The sequence below is a fragment of the Saccostrea echinata genome, unplaced genomic scaffold (assembly GCF_033153115.1).
Source record: "Saccostrea echinata isolate AGI-Se365-2 ecotype Australia unplaced genomic scaffold, CSIRO_AGI_Sech_v1 ptg000010l, whole genome shotgun sequence".
NCBI lineage: Eukaryota > Metazoa > Mollusca > Bivalvia > Ostreida > Ostreidae > Saccostrea > Saccostrea echinata.
This window is the reverse complement of record NW_026889759.1, coordinates 10,822,885-10,845,777: the sequence shown is the minus strand read 5'-3', so window position 1 is coordinate 10,845,777 and position 22,893 is coordinate 10,822,885. Positions and strand designations below refer to the sequence as shown.

The 22,893-nt window shown below is 33.7% G+C and overlaps 2 protein-coding genes across 3 annotated transcripts in view; one reads left to right on the top strand and one right to left on the bottom strand.

The window, feature by feature from the left end:
* Positions 1–10,538, top strand: part of LOC133184383 (uncharacterized) — a 37,513-nt gene extending 26,975 nt beyond the window's left edge. The window contains exons 17-32 of the mRNA XM_061319437.1: positions 2,580–2,717; positions 3,019–3,111; positions 3,265–3,379; positions 3,496–3,691; positions 3,816–3,885; positions 5,249–5,350; positions 5,621–5,695; positions 6,012–6,114; positions 6,226–6,335; positions 6,561–6,624; positions 7,004–7,092; positions 7,235–7,318; positions 7,616–7,685; positions 7,915–8,021; positions 8,350–8,483; positions 9,998–10,538. Coding sequence (XP_061175421.1) covers positions 2,580–2,717; positions 3,019–3,111; positions 3,265–3,379; positions 3,496–3,691; positions 3,816–3,885; positions 5,249–5,350; positions 5,621–5,695; positions 6,012–6,114; positions 6,226–6,335; positions 6,561–6,624; positions 7,004–7,092; positions 7,235–7,318; positions 7,616–7,685; positions 7,915–8,021; positions 8,350–8,483; positions 9,998–10,112 — 1,665 coding nt within the window. The 3' untranslated portion in view covers positions 10,113–10,538. The remainder of the gene's footprint in view (positions 1–2,579; positions 2,718–3,018; positions 3,112–3,264; positions 3,380–3,495; positions 3,692–3,815; positions 3,886–5,248; positions 5,351–5,620; positions 5,696–6,011; positions 6,115–6,225; positions 6,336–6,560; positions 6,625–7,003; positions 7,093–7,234; positions 7,319–7,615; positions 7,686–7,914; positions 8,022–8,349; positions 8,484–9,997) is intronic.
* A 1,540-nt stretch (positions 10,539–12,078) lies between these two features.
* On the bottom strand, positions 12,079–21,112 carry LOC133184382 (PDZ and LIM domain protein 7-like). Of its 2 annotated transcripts, XM_061319435.1 has the most exons (5): positions 20,810–21,112; positions 17,322–17,473; positions 16,883–17,061; positions 12,762–12,836; positions 12,079–12,564 (listed from the first exon to the last, which is right to left on the bottom strand). In XM_061319435.1, exons 1-5 carry the CDS (start codon positions 20,918–20,920, stop codon positions 12,560–12,562), a joined length of 522 nt encoding a protein of 173 aa, XP_061175419.1. In that variant the 5' UTR covers positions 20,921–21,112; the 3' UTR covers positions 12,079–12,559. The 2 variants fall into 2 exon arrangements, with proteins under 2 accessions (XP_061175419.1, XP_061175420.1); XM_061319436.1 differs by lacking the exon at positions 12,762–12,836 and having other exon boundaries at positions 20,810–21,108.
* Between the last annotated feature and the right edge of the window lie 1,781 nt (positions 21,113–22,893).

The following is a 22,893-nucleotide window of genomic DNA, read 5'->3' as shown; positions in this document are numbered from 1 at the left end:
AAATTGCGATCCCGACAATTTTTTTTTTTGTTAGGAGATTGTATGAAGTTAACATGAAAATATATTTTATGAAACTATTATATATTAATTAATCAATAAGCTTTGTTTAATAACTACAATCATTCAAGCTATTTTCGCGTAATGAACTAAAAAAAGTCTAACGAATCATTGAACGATGCAGTTATCTAGAATAGTTGCTGACATCTTTTAAACGCTTTACAAAGGGAAAGAATTGTATTATCTTGCTTTGCACAAAGAAGACCACGATTGCATTCCAAACAACCACCAAACAACAGAGGAACAGGGAACTGATGAGACAAAATTAGAAGAAGGCACTAGTTTTTGGGAATCAACATAAACATTCTTCAAAATGGTAAAAAAAACTTTCAATTTTTTTAATTCAGAGAATTAATTTATTCACTCGTTTACCTACTTTACTTTGGTTTCTGGTTTGAACATATTTTATATAAAAAAAAAAGTACTATGGTATTGGTAGTGATCGATCTATGTCTCTGTCATTGAACAATTCTAAAGAAGATCTATTAGAAAAATGGCCAAAAGCGCAATATTATCAACAAACTGTTTACTAAGGTAGCTGTGTGAAATGGAAAGGCATTATGACATAATGCAGTCCTAGACAGAAGCACTGCCAAATCCTAATTTTTGGCAGAGACATATAAACAGGTCCAGCACAATCTCTTGATTTAGCTATATAGCTTTATTAAGCTATTCAAAATAGTTTGATAAAGCTATTTATGTGCAGTTTTTCAGAAAAATGTTTTTTGTAAGAAATAGGCAAAAAGTCGCAAGTATTTGATTACTCATATATGTACCATGGACTATCAAAACAACAACCAAAATCAAAGATAATTCTAACATTGCAGCATTTGATTACTTTTAAGCAAAAGCTGAATTTCCATTGTTTGAGTAACTGTACACCACCTTGTGTGCGTTGAGGCATGGATAAGTATCATTGCTTCTCATTGTACTGAATTATCACCAATCAATTATCTTGTTGACCATAATTGGCCTCTTTTATAATTTCAATGAAGAAGTAACTGTATCAATTGCTTTATATAGCCCCAAAACGTTTAGAACTTTAAGTACAAAGTCTCTTAAGGAGACGTTATTTGATGAGTGATTTTTACATGCATTATTTTCAGAAGAAATCAAGGTTGAATATTATCACTGCGCCAAGGTGCGATTTTTTGTGCGTGCTGAGAAAATAACACATTTAAGAAAAAAGTGTGATAAAATAGCTAAACCATGCTATTCTGAATAGCTTAATAAAGCTCTATAGCTAAATCAAGCTATATAGCTAAATCAAGAGATTGTGCCGGACCTGATAAAATAAGAGATTTGCAACTATTTTAAATCTTGCTGCCCTATTATTTAGTTTTTTTCAAATCCTGCTCTTTAAATGACATAAAGCTTTAATATTAATTATCAAGGATAACGAAGTAAAACTTTTTTATTTATATCAACCAAATTTGGTCGGAAAATTCTGGTGGTGGTAATTTACCAGTGGTATTAAAATACTGGTATTTCCTGTCCTTGTAAATACTACAAATTTTCTCTAAACTGGAAAATAGTGGGAATACAAAGTTTCATTTATTTTTAATTTTTATTTATTTTCAATTAAATACATGATTCAGAAATAAAATATAGATAATAAACATAAAAACACAAGATGAATATGTTTCAAACTTCAATTCAACATGTTCAGAGTGTCAGCACTATGGATCACCACTAAAGGTTTTCTTTAACCCTCTAATTAGCAATCTGTAAGTTTCCCTGCCAATTTGATAAGCAAATGTGAAATTTTCTTATTAGCGTTTCTTTTAACCTTTGTAAAATTGATTAGTCCATGAACCAAATAAACTTGGTTTAGTTCTTCTGTAAACATTGGAAGTATTACAATCAAACATGTTTTAACAAAATGAGTCTTGACAGTTGTGTGCTCCTGTTTTGAGAGATATTTACTTTGAGTAGGACTGAATGCACATCTGACTCAAGTATTGAAAAAAAAATGACACTGGTCTGTGAGTAAACTTTGTTGTGATTATTTGGAAGAAGATGCATCACTAGATAATCAGAAATTTTTAAACCAAAGACAATGATTATATATCCAAGCTAATAAGGAGTACTACATGATTGTATACCCCAACAGACATGATTAAAGTAGTGAAACATATAGCAGTGTTTTATTTCTCAGAAAATACCAGTAATTTCCCACCATCCTGGGAAATATGAGTATTTCCCGCTTTTTTGACAACCTTGATATAAAAAAATCAATAAGAATGCTGTATTATCACTAGTCTGTATGTTTAAAGCAATAACAAAGGAGGAATATGATAAAAGCAACAGGTGACCCAGGGTTGACCATATCTCCAAGATTTTGCCAACTTCCGATTATTAGAAAAAAAGCTCAAGTGCTAAGATTGACTTTCTTTTCCCTGTTTAATCTGAAAGCAGAAATGATATCACAACTTAATATATCTTGTGTTTCTTTTAGGATCTATGCTAGTTATTGTGCCAGTAACTGCAGTTCAAGTCAATGTGTTTATGTTATTTAATAGATGCTCTCAAGAGCAAAGCCGGCCATTGGGCCTGGCTCAACAACTCCAGCAAAAGAAAACAAGAAAAAGAAACAGATGCCTAAAGTTGAAGACTTTTTAGCTCTGAGAGACTACACAGGGGCAATCACACTATTAGAGGTATTAATAAGACTTTGTATAAAAATCTGTGCTCTATTAATTCAAGGTTTATTTAAGAATAAAAGTGAACATATTGTGTTATCGTAATACTTGCATTTCTAATTATTAGTGTATACAGGGAAATTTTAACCCCATTTTATTTTTGCTCTTTTCATCATCATCATCAATGTGCAAAATTAAGGGGGCAAAATCATTTGCAAGTGTGATAGAGCAAAAATAATATGGGGTAAAAACAGAATTGTATTCAATATTTTAGCTTTATCACTCTGTAATATCATATTATTTATCATATCTATACTAGTTCAATAGAAACAGTGGAAAGGGTAATGAAGAGACCGATATGTGGATTGCCTACTGTGCATTTCATCTAGGAGATTATAAGAGATCTATGGAGGTCGGTATATGAAGTTATTTATTTAATAAACCACTGATATTAAATCATATTCTTTAACATCTATATTTTTTATGAGTGATTGATGTGGCAATTTTGATGGATATTTATTGGGATCATATGTGATTCTTGGTTACGTAAAGATTATATTGGCAGGAGTTTGAGAGAATGACAAAACGTGATGGCTGTCATCCTGATGTTTGGACAAACTTAGCCTGTTGTTATTTCTTCCTTGGAATGTACCCAGAGGCAGACAATGCCTGTCAAAAAGGTGCAAAATTTAAACAATATGTACTTTTTTTCTTTTCTTAAATTAAGTTTCTTTTTTTTTTTTTTTTAGAGCAACATATTCAAACCTCACATTTTAACTTTGTTATTTTGTATTAGGGCCAAAAAGCAAATTACAGAACCGACTACTGTTCCATTTATCACACAAGTTTGGGGATGAGAAGAGGTTAATGGGTCACCATCAGAATCTTCAGGATGTGATAGAGGATCAACTCTCTCTGGCCTCCATACACTACCTACGGAGTCATTACCAGGAGGCTATAGACATCTACAAACGAATACTTTTAGACAACAGGTAGGAAATACTTTGAGCTATAATTTGGATAAACTTATTTGCATTTTAGTATGTATCTGTTAGTTATGATAAGGACTGTTATTTCATCAGTTGAAAATTGAAACATGCTAACTTTCTTTTTCAGGGACTTTTTGGCACTCAATGTTTATGTTGCTCTTTGCTATTACAAATTAGACTACTATGACGTATCACAGGCAAGTCAACTCTTTTATGCCTATATATTATCAAAAATACACAAACTTAATTGTTTCTTCAAGAAGTGCAATGCCATTTTGTCTTAATTTAAGTTAAAGTTTTGGTATGTAGACATGCAAGATGAGTCCACGTGTTTTATTAATCATTTGATTTACAGGATTACATACGAGGGTTGTTCGAAAAGTTCGTGGACTGATGCGATAAAATTAATACTATGTAGTCTATGCTTACAAAATTTTTAATGAACATAAAACATCAAAAATTAAAGAAATGCTGAAAATTTTAGCTTGATACCTTGAATATTTACAGAATTATCATAAAATAAAAAAGACATTATATGATCACCCGGCCCTGTCACCATTTAGTTTTATGACGTCATTGTTTTTCAATGTCCGCATTATCTACCTCATACACTTATCTTGATGAGTTTCCTTGGAGTTAAGTAAAGATTTAAACCCGTCTTGTTTATATGATTTTTCAATGTCATAAACAGCTGATTTCAATGCATATAATATTGTAAATATATCTGAAAGATCCTCACTTGATTATAACAGCATATTTGCTTATCGGAGTTCAACATCTATCACACATGATCAACGTCACTTTTTGACGTGACAAACTTTGAACACCCTTACTACAAATCGACATTCACTTTTACATCTCTCCAATCTTTTTTGGCGTTTAACACAAGTACTCTGAATGCATTTTATTTTTCAGTAGCCCATTTAAATATTTCCTACATCTAGGTCTATGCATGCCAGTTTTTCCAGAGAGTGAAACTTTATAGAATGTTGGAAAAAGAAACTCCCCCCCCCCCCCCCCCCCCCCCGACGTCATTACAACCCCATAATTGTTTGGACATTTCATATGAATTTTACAATAAAATTTCATAGAACTTACAGAATGGGGTAAAAATTACAAATTTTATGGTGCAATTGTGTCATACCGATGAGTGAATTAACAGGATTTTTGAATGACGAATGCTCATATCAAGAAAAGAGTTTTTTCTAAGTTACACTTAGGTAGAAAAAACGTAATCTTCGAGGTTGCGCTGCATGGACATACCATTGCTTTCAAAAACATAAACAATTTATTAAAAAATAAAACTTATAATGTATAGTGCATTATATAAATAAAAAAGATGATGCTAATTAAATGTTAAAAAATTCATTGATGTATCTTAAGCAGTTTTAATTTTATGGCGCTAGTCCATGAACTTTCCGAACAACCCTCGTACATGTACTTTTTTTTTAAATTAATTTTTAACTTTTCAATAGATTTCATCAATAATTTTATGTTGTTAATGTTCAACAGTGACTACCCTCTAACTCTCATTTGTGTACCTGTTATTGTTTTGTTTAGGAAGTTCTAGCAGTCTATCTCCAGCAGTATCCAGACAGTGCTATTGCTCTCAATCTCAAAGCCTGCAATCATTTCAGACTCTACAACGGCAAGGCTGCAGAGGTCAGAATTTCCCATAATCTTTTGTTTGGACTTGACATGGTTTTTATTAAACGACTCTATTCTAGTCATTGATATATATATATATATATATATATATATATATATATATATATATATATATATATATATGTATATGTATGTATAAAATATCTATAAAAATCTTATGTTTCTTTTGGAATCTTTCCTAGTTATTGTGCCAGTAATCGTTGTTCAAGTCAATGTGTTTATGTTGTTCAATAGATGCAAACTATACAAAGTTGTCAATTTTAGGCAGAGCTAAAAAGTCTTCAAGAAATGTCATCACCTTCTTTTGTGTTTGCCAGAGATCTCATCAAACATAATTTAGTAAGTGGATTTTCATTTAATATTGAAAAAAACTATCTTTGAATTATTGTTGAAGTTTGTTCTTAAGACTGTTTACCACTCATCAGGTTACCCAGTATTAATTTGTTTAAATGTCCATTTGTCCACAATTTTATGTGTCATAACACTTGATTACCAGGTATTTCTCAATATAAAAACTTCATAGCATTTGCCATAGAGGTGGATCAAAAAATTAAGCTTGCAGTTTTTAGGGTTATTAGGTCAAGGTGTTGTGATTTAGTTACATACATATAATTTCATGCAAGAAGGGTATCATGATTTCATTTTTTCTGTGTAGGTGGTGTTTAGAGGGGGTGAAGGAGCTCTACAGGTATTACCTCCACTTATTGATGTCATACCAGAGGCCAGACTTAATCTTGTTATATACTACCTGAAACAGGGTAAGCAAAGATGTCAGTTAACATCCTTTTACTAGTAAATGTATCGAAAGTTGTTTGGCATGAAAACTCAAAATTGTCACACTATGGTGGAATACATTTTCTTCCGATCAGATGACATAGCTGAAGCCTACAATCTGATCAAAGACCTGGAGCCCACCACCCCACAGGAGTACATTCTGAAGGGCGTGGTCAACGCTGCCATGGGTCAGGAGCAAGGATCTGTAAGTATATAGTGGAGTTTGATAGATTATTTTAAAAATAGACTCATATTTTATTAGAAAGTACATTTTTTAGAATATAAATTCTTACTAAAACACCTTAAATCTTGCAAAGTATGGTATTTAGAATGTAGTTTAAGGTGGTAGGGAGCCATTTTGCATAGACTGCAGTCTAAATGTTAAAGCATGAAATCTGTAATGTACTAATTAGTGTTTGTGTTGTTGCAGAGAGAGCATCTCAAAATAGCTCAACAATATTTCCAGTTGGTTGGAGGATCAGCCAGTGAATGTGGTAAGGTATTTTACAGCAATAGAGATTATGGGAACATTTACTCTCCTACCAGTACAGAGTACTTTTGTTTGAATTCACATACTTTGACCATTTGGTTTGTCTCATTTTGGGTATAGTGATCCATTTAGTGTCCCTGATTTAGTGCAGCACATCAATAAAAGCAGTAAATCTTATTTCTTGAACAGATATTATCCTTGGTGATCAATGTATGTTTTTTGATTTGTTAACATTTCCTTCTTTGCATGTACAAAGTCACATTTGAATATTTGATTTAATTTAGAATGTTTTTACATTTTATATCAATGACCTGGCACAGTATCTTTATGAATACTTCATCAGTTTTTATATTTTTCAAAGTGTCATGTTTTCTCCTGAACAGATACTATTCCTGGTCGACAGTGCATGTCCTCATGTTTCTTTCTGTTAAAGCAGTTTGAAGATGTCCTAATCTATCTGAACTCAATTAAAGTGAGTAGCAGTCAAAATCTATGTTGTATGATTTTATGTACTAAATACAAAAGTGAATTATTGATATACAAATACTTATGTAGTTAAATAAAATTTCAAATTTGGACACAGCTGTTTAAGTGTATGATCTTTACATTTACAGAGTTACTTTTACAATGATGACAGCTTTAACTTTAACTATGCTCAAGCCAAGGCTGCTGTAGGGAATTTCAAAGAAGCAGAAGAGGTAAGAGCTCACTCTGTATTATCTGATTTATGCTGATTGGGGGGAGAGGAAAGAGCTCACTCTGTATTACCTGATTTATGCTGATTTGGGAGAGAGGTAAGAGCTCACTCCGTATTATCTGATTTTTGCTGTTTGGGGGAAACAATTAGTGACTTTGCAATTGATTCTTGTTTGGATTTACAGGGATAAAACTAATTCATTATCTAACATTTACTACTATTTATGGGTTTGTTTTGTTTTAGTTTTATGGTCTGCTCTAGCTACACATTATAGTTATTCTGTGGGATTTAATTACAGGTCTTCATGCTGATCCAGAGTGACAAGATTAAGAATGATTATACTTATCTAAGCTGGCTAGCCCGAGTCTGTAAGTACCTAGAAGAACATTGTACTGTATTTTTATATAACAAATGAATATTCATAAAAATGCTTTTATATACATGCATATTTGATTTTTTAAAATGTAATTTTGTAAAAATAAAAAAAAAAAAAACAACCAACCAAAAGCAGAATTTCTTTAGGGACATCAAACTTTTTTTATGGTATACAAGTAGATGTACAAATTTATTAATTAATTTAATAAAAATTTGTTTAAGACATAATGAACAGGAAGTCCCGTCTGGCTTGGGAGTTATACCTGAAAATGGAGACATCTGGCGAATCTTTCAGTCTGCTTCAGCTAATAGCAAATGACTGCTATAAGGTGATTAATCCAATAATCAATGTTCACATTCATTGTTACACAGATACAGGTTTTGTTTCCAAATACTTTCTTTTTTTACACTGTAACCACTTTTACTCACAAACACTTACTAGCTTACCTACAGATTCATTCTCTAGATAATGATAACAAAAAAAATGGGTGAAAAAAAAAATCCATAGTACATGTATATAATCACAACTTTACATAGTTGTTTGTGGTTTATTTTTTTCCAAATACTTACGTTTTTAAACTTTATTGATAATAGGTATACCAGGTAATACTTTATAATATAAAACAGTTTAGTTACGAGAAAATTGTTGTTTCATAGATGGGACAGTTTTACTATGCTGCCAAAGCCTTTGATGTTCTGGAGAGATTAGACCCCAATCCTGAGTACTGGGAGGGAAAGCGAGGGGCCTGTGTGGGCGTTTTCCAGATGATCATTGCAGGGCATGAGCCCAGGTAAGAGTCCTTACCCTTACTGGTTATCTGTCTCATAAGAGGACATCTGCTATCTTTGTAAATGCTTCAAGTTGGATAGTTTGTCAAAGGTATGAAGGATTCTGTGTGTAAACTGTACTTTATATCATTGGGCAAGTATGTTTCACCAATCGCAATTATGTAAATAAACCACCACGATAATCACTGTTTGTGGTGTTCTGGTAAATATGGCTTTTGTAATCTGAGGTAACCACTGTATAGCGAGTACAGTTATTGGTACTGCTGTATATTTTGCTGCATTAAGAGTCAGTCCATGCTTATTCTACTTATGCATCTGTAAGCTTGATTCATTTCTATTGCTTATGATCTTGCTTTGTCTATCAAAGTTTTCCATTTAAGAATTTTTTATCAACTATTATAATCTAAAACTTCTGATTCAGTCTATATTTAGACCCAACAATCAACAGAATACTTCTACTCTTCTTTAAAAAAATTTTAAACAGAAAACTTAAGAATTATATTTTCTTTTTTCTGCAGAGACAAATTACAGGAAGTTGTTCAATTACTCAGAAACACTAGCAACCCCCAAGTTGAATACATAACTCGCACCATGAAAAAGTGGGCTCGTGACAATCAAGTCAACATACAACCCTAAATCAACGACTCTTGAATTGGATAGATTTTTTTTTTTAAAATAGGCATGCTCCATCTTTCTTGTTTATTTGTTGTTCAAGCACATCATTTTTTTAAATTTTATGTTGTGAAATATATGACTTGAACACTATGAATGCTGATCATTTCTGGTTCAGTTTTCTTTTTATGGTTGCACAATCCAAACAAAAGAAGCGAGTTTAATATGTTAGAGGTCTTGATATACAGTTGTGGGTATGGTGTGTTTGTGATCTTGCGGGATAAATATAAAGGTTATCTATATATGCATGCTTAGACTCAATGTAGTAGAATAATAGGTACAATGAACAACCACATAATATTCAAAGTTTTTTTTTCAAGTTGAACTAAAGAGATTTAATAGCTATGTGTGCAAGATACATGTATATTAAACCTGTCCAATAAAAAAAAAAGTATTTATTGAAAAAAATAAGTTATAATGAAAAAGGAACATGGTTCTTTTACATACTAGTATCTTAATTTGATATTGGAGAATTTTTCTGAATTCAAATAACATTTTGTGGAGGAAAAATTAAATTGCCCACTAAATAACAATGTAAATAGTGTAGATTAATTACTAATGCAATTTTTTTTTATTTTTGACCATAAAAATTTTTAGTGTAGGGTTATTACACTAGATCTAGACACACCATTATTTAATGCACTTAATAAGGCTTTCTGTATTAAATGTAGCACTAATAAACTAGGTAGTGAGTAGACACTACTACATTTTAAAACTTATGCATTTCTTTTAGGTGTTTGGTATGACATAAATTACCATTTTTCCTTGGTTATCTCCCTTTGTGGCTCTCATTGTGTGGTGGCGCTGGGGTAGTAAAGCATGATTTTAACATTGTACTTTGTAGGGACACCTTGAGGGACGTGATCAACATGCTGCGTAACACCAGTAATCCACAGGTGGAGTACATTATCCGCACGATGAAGAAGTGGGCCAAGGAAAATCTGGTTCCTCTTCCATAGTCCCTCCTCTTAAATATAACACTGTAGTTTTTCTGCTTCAGGCAACAAAACTAAAAGAAACTGACATTTTTGTTATTTATTGTAGTGCACATGCATGTATGTGTTAATGCATGACTTTGAAGCATGTAACATATGCACTACATGTATATTGCATGTATATAGATGTTGCAAACCATTGCATGGACTCTTGACAGATGACATTTTTCTTCAACACACAGTGTTGTTTTAACAAATACTGTAGTGGAATTCAGTGGTATTGATTAAGCTTCTTGATCAAGGAGTGCGTCATGTATGACTTTTGCAATTCTTAGCAAAGTGAAATTTCCGTCCAGTGATGTATACTTGTTATATCATGTATATGTGTTTTCTAAAATGCTATAAAGAAAAAAAATACAGAAAACGAGAGAATAAATTTATTAATAAGTATTTTTTTTTTTTTTTTTGGCATTTATTCTTGAGTGTGTAGTCCAAAAAAAATATATTTCATCTAAGGCCATTCAAAGTTTTTTTCTGTATTTAGCGTAAATAAAAATAACACACATACACACCCAAAAAATCCACACATACAATTGTAATGCAGTTTACTGGGATAGACATTTACACATTCTTTTAATTTTTCCCCCCAAAGATTTGGATTCCAGTTTACTAGTAGTTTTTATTAATATGAGAAGAAAATTATCAACTGATGATGATATAAATATTCCGATAATGTGTTTCTTCCTGTTGGTTTCCCGGATAGAAACATAGATTGATTTTAGGGTGGACGCTGAACATAGAAAAACACGCATAAGCAATACTAGTCCCCAATTAGCAAGTGTAATCTGGTTCCCCTTAAAAAAAAAATTAAAAATGATGGTCATAATTCCATCAAAAATCGTTGAAGCAGAACAAATGCAAATTTCTTCTATGACTTTAAGGTGGACTCACATACCAAACATCAGCTCAATATTTGCAAGCGTTTAGGGGAAAAAAATTCGGAAAACCAAGTGGGACAAACAGAGGGACAGACTAGGAGGAAACCTATAATCCCCTTCGGTTTCACCGGTAGGGGACAAACAAAAAAATCTTGGAATGGCCTAAACTTGAGTATTTCCATATTTATTGATAAATGAAGAATATGTTTGCAAACAGAACATAAGCAAAACGTAAGCATTTTCAACTTGTTCTGCAGAATAATTTCTATTCTGGGGGTCATTGATTGTTCATGGACAATCAAAATCAAGTCGAACAAGCATTCTGAGAGTATTGCATTAGCAATACTAGTCCCCTACCGGTAACGGGTGAGTTCGCATTTGCTGATGGGGACTAGTTTTGCTTATGTATGTTTTTCTATGTTCAGCGTCCACCCTAAAACCAAAATCACCTCAGTATCTGCAAGAGTTTAGAGAAAAAGTGCGGAAAACCAATTAAGACAGACTGACAGACAGACGCGGAGGAAACCTATAGTCCCCCCGGTTTCACCGGTAGGGGACTAATAAATGAACCGATACGTAGAGTTACCGTTCGTGGGGTGTAAATAGTGGGAATTTACGAACAATGGTCCCCCACAAAAAAAAAATAAATATTCATTGTATTTTCCAAACAAAATCTTAGAAATTATAAAGAGCTGGCAAGAGACCTATGAATGGCGTTGATGTATAATATCCTTATTTCGATATTGAATGAATTTCACCTAAAAAAAGAACTATGTCAGAAAAGGTCAATCAACTAGAAATTGGTCCCATCTTCGCAATCTAAGGCTCTACATCGATCGGAAACTCTTGGCTTTTGAAGATGGATCCATCCATATACATGTATCCGTTATCGTAGCATGTTTTAGCGAATTCTTTGCTATGTAAGCAGATTATTGTGTGTACCCTGCAGTAGTAATGGTGATGGAACTTCGAGCACAACTGCCTCGGTGGCCATTTTGTCATGAAGCCAAATAGAGGACGACTACCCAGAAAATAATGACGAGATAAACATCCTCATTTTCTTGTTTATTTGCACAAATATACACGAACTCTCCAAAAAGATACATTGAAATTGTACAAATATAAATCTCGTGTATAAATATCAAATTATAATTACATCACAATATTCATAACAATAATGATACGACGATATTGGCAAACCATTATCAAGAACAACAAACAAAGAAATGAAAGGTCAAAAAATAAAAATACACAAAACTACAACAAGGGGGGTCATGGACAGACACAAGACTTGTGCCAATAAGACAAGGATTTACTGAAGGGAGTAGTCTGGAAAGTCACACGTAAATCATTGTGGTTGTTGAGACAAATTGTTTGCGTATAGGTCGATCTCGGCGATAGGTCGGTCAGTAGCATTTGGTTTACTCTGGCAGTAAAAAATAGGATTGATCCGCAGTTAGACTGGAAATATCCAGTGTATGATTTTGGAAACTATTGTTGGAGATGGATATGAGAATACGACCTTACATTTCACTAATCTGAAAAGGAAGACAAATTCTGTCATTTACTATTAACAACTGTAAGCTATTTCAAACCCCCAAAATAACACGAGAGGAGAAGCAAGTTTAGAAAGCTGTGAAAGGGAAAACAGAATAAAAGTAGAAAACAGAGGTGCGAATTCAAGGCATGCAATTACGTAATTTTGGCAATATCCTATGTAAAATGCTATACATACAGTCTACGAATTGTAACAAGTCACTGAGGGAAAACACCTGTTGATTGGCGGTCTCCGCCGGAGAGGAGCAACCACCTGTAAAACAGGGCCGTGTCTGAGTACACACTAAAGAGATAGACACATGCAATATTAGTGTTAAATATATTAAAAACAACCTAGTTTACAGAGCGAATGTAGAGGATGTGCGAAAGCGTCAGTATAGAGAAATAGAAAACATATTCAGATATTATCAAAAAAAAAAGGTCATACGTTACTCTGGATTATTAGTGTGCTGCAGTGGTTAATGGATATACATTTTAATAAACGTTTTCGGAGTGTAACTTGTAGTGTACAATTAGTAACTTGGTATGAGTTTTAATATGTGTAAAGAATTATTTTACGAAGTTAAATTTTTGTTCATTTTTTTTTTTCGATAAGGGTACATGTACGTTATAAATGTTTACCATTTCAAAATTTTTTGCAAATCTGAAGGTCATACAGATATATTTCTGTGTAAACTTTTGTGCAAATAATTGAGGCATATTTTAACTGGAAAAACGAAAAAAAGAGAAGAAAACGTTTTTTAAAAAGTCTTGAAACCAAGAAGACAAAATTATAACCTTCATTCATTATATAATGATGATGATAGGGTTGTTAAAACGTAAACGTAACATTCTCGCGTCATCACTAAACATGGTTATGCCACAAGCACTTCTTTTCAGCTAAAATGCGGTGTTGTGACGCTTTCGCACGTGACACTTTGCTTATTATCAAAGGGACTACATGTACAACATGTATAAGGAATATGTCAAGAACGTATTCTACCTTCTCATAGGGACTACATGTATAAGGAATATGTCAAGAACTTATTCTACCTACTATCATAGGGACTAAATGTATAAGGAATATGTCAAGAACTTATTCTACCTACTATCATAGGGACTACATGTATAAGGAATTTGTCAAAAACTTATTCTACCTACTATCATAGGAATTACATGAATAAGGAATATGTCAAGAACTTATTCTACCTTCTAATCACGTACAACGAATATGTCAAGAACTTATTCTACCTTCTATCATAGGGACTAAATGTATAAGGAATATGTCAAAAACTTATTCTACCTTCTATCATTGGGACTACATGTATAGGGAATATGTCAAGAACTTATTCTACCTTATATCATAGGGACTATATGTATAAGAAATATGTCAAAAACTTATTCTACCTTCTATCATAGGGACTACATGTCTAAGAAATGTGTCAAGAACTTATTCTACCTTCTATCATAGGGACTACATGTATGAGGAATATGTCAAGAACTTATTCTACCTTCTATCATAGGGACTATATGTATAAGAATGTGTCAAGAACTTATTCTACCTTCTATCATAGGGACTACATGTATATGTCAAGATCTTATTCTACCTACTATCATATGGACTACATGTACATGTATATGTCAAGAACTTATTCTACCTACTATCATAGGGACTACATGTATAGGGAATATGTCAATAACTTATTCCACCTTCTATCATAGGGACTATATGTATAAGGAATATGTCAAAAACTTATTCTACCTTCTATCATAGGGACTACATGTCTAAGGAATGTGTCAAGAACTTATTCTACCTTCTATCATAGGGACTACATGTATAAGGAATATGTCAAGAACTTATTCTACCTTCTATCATAGGGACTACATGTATAAGGAATATGTCAAGAACTTATTCTACCTACTATCATATGGACTACATGTATAAGGAAGATGTCAAGAACTTATTCTACCTACTATCATATGGACTACATGTATATGTCAAAAACTTATTCTACCTTCTATCATAGGGACTTCATGTACAAGGAATATGTCAAGAACTTATTCTACCTTCTATAATAGGGACTACATGTACATGTATAAGGAATATGTCAAAAACTTATTCTACCTTCTATCATAGGGATTACATACGTGTAAGGAATATGTCAAGAACTTATTCTACCTTCTATCATAGGGACTACATGTATGAGGAATATGTCAAGAACTTATTCTACCTTCTATCATAGGGACTACATGTATATGTCAAGAACTTATTCGACCTTCTATCATAGGAACTACATGTATATGTCAAGAACTTATTCTACCTACTATCATGACTACATACGTATAAGGAAATAAAGGAATATGTCAAGAACTTATTCTACCTTCTATCATAGGGACTACATATATATATAAGGAATATGCCAAGAACTTATTCTACCTACTATCATAGCGACTACATGTATAAGGAATGTGTCAAGAACTTATTCTACCTTTTATTATAGGGACTACATGTATATGTCAAGAACTTATTCTACCTTCTATCATAGGGACTACGTGTATAAGGAATATGTAAGAACTATTATCATAGGGACTACATGTATAAAGAAGACGAGTGACCAAAAACCTGTTGAGCTCATATTCGTAGGGGAAGAATTGTTTTTCTTTACATTAGAACGTTATCCAAATGTGCATATAAAAGCAGATCGTTTACGGAAAAACCTTTGTCATCGATCCTTTTAATTGTCTGTCAATTTCCATTGACGAAAAAAAAAATTAATGCACATTTATGATAACACTTAGTTTTCATTTTCAGATCTTTATAAGTTAAACATTTAATTTTTATTTTCAAATACATTTGTGCAGGTTGCCTTCGTTTCCAATATTATAACTAGATGCCGTCATAAAATATATTCTACTACGGTTATTGCAAAGATCAAAGAAATGCCGCGACCATTATTCTCCAATAAATCACAAACGTCATCAACAAATTATCAATAATTTTAAATCGGTTTCCTCTAATTTTGACTGCTCTTACTAGGAAAATGGCTGGGAAATAATTCCCTTGCCGTCGGAATGTTTGGAGAATATACCCCTCGGGCTCGGTTTTTATTTGCAAACAAATAATAAATAATAACAAATAATAAATGATAACAAATAATCTCTCGACTATCGGGGTATATTCTCCAACAATTCCTCCGACGCGGGAAATATTTCTTAAATAATACCCGCACACAAGTATTTGCCTCTGTTCTCTCCGTAGTACGTACCTTGTTAACTAGCGAAGAGTCACCCGCGTGGCGCAGTGGTTAGAGCGTTTGCTCCAGAGCGGTGGAGTAAGGAGTTGATCCTTGATCGTAACGTCGCGGGTTCGAATCCCACTGTGGGACGTATAGACCGCACCTTTGGATGAGACCGTATAAACAAACAAACAAAACCAGAAAAAAAGTCTATAATTTACATAAATATTGCAGAAAAACGTCGTTTTCGGCTCTCGGGATAAAAAAAAAATATTTCTAAGCCTTATCTAAACGCTGTTGCACACCTACAGGAAACCATCAATTATATTCCAAAGATGGCTTTGTTATTGCACTTAATCCTGAGGAGTTCTGTAAACCAGGATTCTGTGGAAAGTTTTTTTTTTGGACCCAATTGACCCCCCCCCCCCCCCCCCGAATGAAAAGGAAAATTTTGAAATCGTATTGCAAATCTATAAATCATATTCCAAAGGATGATTTAGCCACTGCTTAAACTGGGAACCAGATTTTCATGGAAAAACGTCGTTCATCGATCCCCAATTCGCCCCGAAGATGAACATGAAAATTCCGAAACCTTATTTAAAATATACAGGACACCACCGCTTACATTTCAAAAGATGGTATGGCTACTGTGTAAAATGAAAAAAAGGTGTGTTTTTTTTTTGGCTCCATATTTCTTATAAATTGTTTTACTTGTATCGATACCTTGGTGTTCTTTGAACAGTAAGTATCACGTTTATTAATTAACTTTTTTTTCTTTACTTCCCCCTGCAAAAATGAGCTAAATAGGCTTTTGCATGACTAAAATCGTTCGTTTAAAATACTGATCAATAACCCCAAAACTATTGGTAAACATTCGCAGTGAGAAAAGAGCTATACACTGGGGACATATCTTTATGCTCCCCCATGCAAATATACTGACGGTACCAGTAGCTTTAGAGTAGTGCAGAGATATATTTTATCCTACCGCATGCAAATAAGTGATACCTGTAGCTTCAGAATAGTGTAGAATATGTTATACATTGTAAAATATTTTTATTCTCCCCATGCAAATTACTTGCGATACCTGTAGCTTCGGAATAGTGGAGGGACTGTTGTAGGATTTTAAATGATCTAGATTGTACGTTAGGGTTGGTGTATCCACGATAAGCCGTGGATTCTTCCTCGACTGTAGATTGGCTGGATTCCTTTACAGGAAGTGTAGGAGCGTCCACGTGATCGCCTTGTCCCAAGTCTACCACATTTCTGAAATCAATTAGTTTATTATTTCAATTAAAAAAGTACATATAGTCCAAGTTGCACAGATAAATGATGCAATAAAACATGAAAATAAACAACGTCCAGTATCTTCGAATAAGAGGTGGAAACCATTGGATTAATAGATTTTCAGACAAGATCTTCAGCAAAGGTCGCAATAGTCATCAAATTGTAAAGGGGCAATACTAGTATCTTGAATCCTTTTTAATTGCACATTTGCAGTTTTCATTGAGTGCTCTTGTACTCACCTCTGAACAACAAAATCTAGTTCGTTTCCGGCTCGGATAATCTCCATCTTGGCGTCTTGGTGATTTAGGTACTGTGCCGGTGTGTTCCCAATCCGAAGAATACCATCTCCTACACGGAGCCCGCTTCTATAAGCGATACTTTTGGGGTTAACCTATTGAGGGAAGATTCAAACATACTATTAATCTATTATTTAAACTGAGTTATTCAACATTTTTTAGTCCCCTACCGGTGAAACCGGAGGGGACTATAGCTTTCCTCTGCGTCTGTCCGTCCGTCTGTCTGTCTGTCCGTCAGTCTGTCCTTTAAGTTGCAGTACCCTTGATCGTAGAGTTCCCCACTATTGGACCTTTATCGTTGACAGTGATATCTACTGGACTTTAATATTTTGTGGTTAAAGGTCAAGTAATTTTGCTTGACACCATTGTGAGCATTACCATAGGCACTCCCCAGCTTAATTGTTAAAATATATATATCTACTATACTATAAACATAGATAAATATTTTTTAACAATTAAGCTGGGGAGTGCCTATGAGCATTACATGTATATTTGGTCATGGAGTTAGGAACAGGGGGGAGGAGCGTGCCCCCTTATTTTGCCTATATATAGCATACTATAGAAAACATAGCTACCATATGCTTGTGCCCCCTCAATAATAATGTCTGATGACCTTTTCTTTTTGCTTTTCAAGGAACTTTTGGTAGTTGATAGTGCCCCCCCCCCAACTGAAAATGTATGGTTTGTCCCCGCCCCAAACTGAAATTGCTTCCTACGGGCCTGGTGGTGGATAATCGACATGCAGCAGCAGAAATGTATGGAATAAAAAACATTGTGTACACAGATTTTTAGACAATTTTTCATTCAATTAGGGCGTAGAAAAGGGGCCTACTGAGTTTCTGTCTATCTGAGTATATTGAGTGTTTCTAGATCTGTTGTCTTGTCAAAACAAATTATCTTCATTTCCCGTACAGTGTAAGCCAAGTAGTTTATTCCAATATAAACTTATTGTAACTTATCTAAAATGTATAATCTATCTTTCAAAATTATTTTCACATATCTCGGTCAATTGTTTACAGTAAATCATCATCTGTTGGCCTACATAAACACTGATATCATACATATGCAGAAAGCTGTCTGTTAGTAGGTTTGGGTGAAGTCGAGAGTGACATTCACGTCTTGTAAGCCGACACACTGAACAAGCTAGACAGCCTTCAACTTCACATGTTACAGCCAAGACAAAAACCCATCTCTCTCTCTCGCAGACAAACTTGATGCAGGAATATAGGTATAAAACATTAATTTAGACAAATAAATCACTAAGAGCTAAAGCATTACCTTGTGTGCAACGTAGGAAGTTATTTAATTATCGAATACGGCTTATTGTAACAATCCCATCGAGAATAGAAGAGAATAAATGTACGAGTACAAGTTCAATGAATTTTTTCTGTTTATTTCTTATGATGCAATTTTCAGGTGTATCGAATTACAGGATAATGGATTTGCCGATAATTCAGTTATAGGTGTTGTAATAATGCATATCAGTTGGAGCAGAAAAATCGTTCTTCTTCGTAGCTTACGTGCGGTAATTCATTTGAATCTTTACAGGAATCCCAACCCACTATACCAACCCAAGTTGCAATTAGGGCTATATACTATATAGTAAAACAACATACCGTATTTCCACCACAGAAGAACCCCACCCCATCCCACCCCCTCCTCGATACAACAAGTTATTTAAAAACCTGTTAGCCTTATTATTGCAAATGTCCTTTAATGAGTTTACATTTGCAAAATAATGAAACTTAAGGACAAGTCACTATAGCATTGTTTTTCATAGTGTATGTGTGTGTTGGGGGGGGGGGGGGGGGTTAGACAGAAAATAATTGAAAGGGAAAAAGAGTTGCCTGAAAAAATCTTGAAAAAAAAAACACGAGAACTGAAGACTGGTAAGGGGGAGTGGGGGGATGGTCGATTCAAAATTTCGAATATATAATACGATACAGGAAGGTTCGATTGTACTGCAACAAAAATCGGAGGGGGGGGGGGCAAGGCTTGCAATGAAAATTCCGTACTAAGTTAGAAGCCAAAGGTTATTCTAAAAAGGAAGGGGGTACTACATTCCTATATTAGGTAGGACGAATATGATTTCGTTTGACAGTCGTGTTTAGTATCTACTACTCTTCTACAGTTATAATAAACCTCTGTGTAAGGTTACAACAGTTTTGGATTCTGCACATTCGCCTTGGGACTTTCCAACTTAAAAGGTTAGTAATAACACTCAGAGAAAATATGCGTCACTTATTTTCAATTGATTGTGGGATTGTTCATTTCTCACATGTATTCATACATAATTATATAAAGTGTTTGTCCAAAGTGGTTGAAGTGCATAAGCGTGCATAATTATATTGGACAAATCTTAATGCATAAAATCTGTCACGTAATCATGAAAAACGAAAGTATAAAAGAAAGGAAAATTGAGAGGGGAGGGTTTTCTTTCATATGACCATAATCATGATAATATTAATTTGAAGATGATAATAAGAGTCTTAGCGCCGTTCTTCAGGTTTCTATAGAAAGGGGGGGGGGGATGGGGAGTTAGGGGTAATCCTGACACAAGTCAATATTTTTTATTTTATTTTATTTGTTTATTTATTTTTTTAGACATGGATACCAGTTTGGTGGGTTCTGGTGCATTTTGGAACTCTTAAAATAATATTAAATCAATATTTAACCAATCTACTTGTATTACTTAAATCCAAACAATTGAAAATGAATTTATTTTCATTTTTTTTTTTAAATAGGGAGTTCGATCCCACCTTAGTTCCCTTCAGATGACCATAAAGTGGTCATATTAATTAAACAATCATTTCTTTTTAATGCTTCCCAAAGCTACACGTTTAATACAATAACTAAAAAAATAAATGGCATCTTTTAACCCCCATTAAATATTTTATTAGAATATCAGCTGTGAGAACAAATTGGAAGCAAACCAAAATTCCAAGCCACCCTTCAACCTGTTTGATCCAGATACCACCTCAGCATATGAAGCTACTTGTTGAACATGAAACCAATTTGCGAAAGAGCTTATCAAAATACCGATATACACAGATGAAGATATTTATTATCAGCGAGCAATTCTGAAAGATATCTGGAGGAATATAAACACACGGCCGTACAATGCTGATTCTTGAGTGTTTTTACGAGTTTAAGTCCCCATAGGAACCTCTACCTCTGTTTTCAATCAGGTCAATGCCTTCGAATGACATTGACATGTAAAGATGAACATGCAATTTCCATGTCAACGGGGTGCATTGTGGGAAAAGCATGTATCAGATACAACATTTGTGCATTTTAAAGAAATACATTTGATTTTTTTTCCCAGAATAATCAACTGTTTAAAAAAAAAAAACTAAAACGTATACTTATCTACGAAGTATAGTTGTTCCCTTCTCTCTGAAAGGGAACGCCTTTCTTATCTTTGCACTCACCTTCTGAATATATAGGCATGATCCCTGGTCGTATCCCCCTTGCAAGCGAAATCCCCATTGTGATCCCGACTGGTTTCTCCTCAAACGAATGAGAATCGGACCGTCGCTCATTTTTACACGTCCCTCGAAAAATAGAGCTAGAAACCTGAAAGAGGGCTCGTTTCTATCTGCGTGTGTAGGCGGGGGGTTACTCTGGTTTGTCTTATCTTCAGAAACACTCGCTGGATCTGCAGTCGTGTATAAACAATCTACTCACAGCCGAAAGAAAGTAGTCAGCATTATTTATACATGCTCGTGGACGACTACAATCGAGTGTCAGTCAAGAAAAATGTCAAGTGTCCCCCTCTGTGTCCGATTGTTCTCTGAACTGTGACTAATGGTACAGAGGAGGGATTAAAATAAATCATTCGGCGCCTATCCGAGAAATGGGATGATTCGTGCAAGAATTTATAGCCCAGTTTGTTAATAAGGGTTAAAAAAAAAACTGGTATATAATGTATTTTTATCATTAAAGATGAAAAATTTGACAAGAATCGAAATTCAGTTCAAAAGAAGTTGAAGAAAAAAGTACTAGATAATTATAAAGATAAAACTATGGACAAAATGTCTAAATTCACAGAAAACTCCAAACTATACATATATACATGTACTTAATTGTACAGTAAAATAAAACACATTCTCAGTATGGAGGAATATCTTACGCTTGAAAACAGTTTCAAGAATAGGCAATTGCTGACTAAATTTCAAACTTGTAATTGACCATTGCCTACTGATAGAAACCGGTAGACATAATTAAGAAAATACCTCGACAACAAAGATTATGCACTTCATGTAATGCTATTGGTGACGAATTTCATTTCTTTTTACAATGTAATAAATTGTAATAATATACAAGCAAGGGATATACTTATAAAAACCATGCTAGATATCTCAAATCGCCCATACAGATTTATATATATTATAGTCCAACACTTGAAGTTATACCGGCTTTTTGCACTTATATAAAACAATCATTAGAATTAAGAAATAAAAGGTCCACAACGGTGTAACATATAAGGAGTGAATTACTTAAATTGCGCCTATCGTATATATAAATTCATTGTTCTCTGATATATATTTTTTAATGATGGATTGTATTGCTTGACCCATATGGGTGTATTATGCAATAAAGAAAGTATTATAATAATTATAGTAATTAGAGTGCATGATCTATGCAAATAAATGTGAATAATTGTATGTATAGAGGCCTTTAGTATTTAATCTTTTTAATTAAACCTAATGAAAAAAAATAGCGAACTACAGTACTTATATATTAACATCTGGATTCATAACTGGACTGATAAAATTCAATTCGGGGATGGCCTTGTCCATTTCTATATAAGTAACTGTAAAGATCGAACAATGTTCGAATGATGTTTCCTTAAGGATGGAGAATAACGTACGTTATAATATTATCACAATATCAAAAATAAAAGGATTTAATCATTGAACATAGTTGAGGAGGAGGGGGGGGGGGCTTTCTCCCTCCGAAAGCAGCATTATGTGATGCGTTGCGCCAGACTGAAAAGCCTAAAACTTTCATTTTAGTCAAGTTATAATTTTCGCTTGGCAAGTCATCGATTCTTCATGATCACTAGTTGTATAAAAACTTGGCTGTGGCTTACATAGTTATAAAGACTCGCTATCTATCGCTGCTCAGACCGTAGGTAGTAATTTCAGTTGGGGGCACAACCAAACATTTTTAATGGGCGGGGGGGGGGGGGGGTACTATCCAGCAAAAATTCCTTGACAAGCAAAAAAAAAAGTCATTAGACATTTTTATAGATGGGGGCTGTGTTATGCAGTATCTATGAAACGAAAATTTGCAAACATGTAAATAACATAACCATACAATTTTATCCAAGCATTTTTTAAAACACGGACGTCAGAGGCCAGGGAGTTGTTTCCTACTTCTTATCTGGGTATTCTTTTCCAAAATCATATTCATGAGACAAGTATTGGCTATTTTCTGTTTGCATAGCACAGTTTAACGATATCAGTATTGAAATCTCTTTTATCATCCACTATAAAAACTTACTATAACT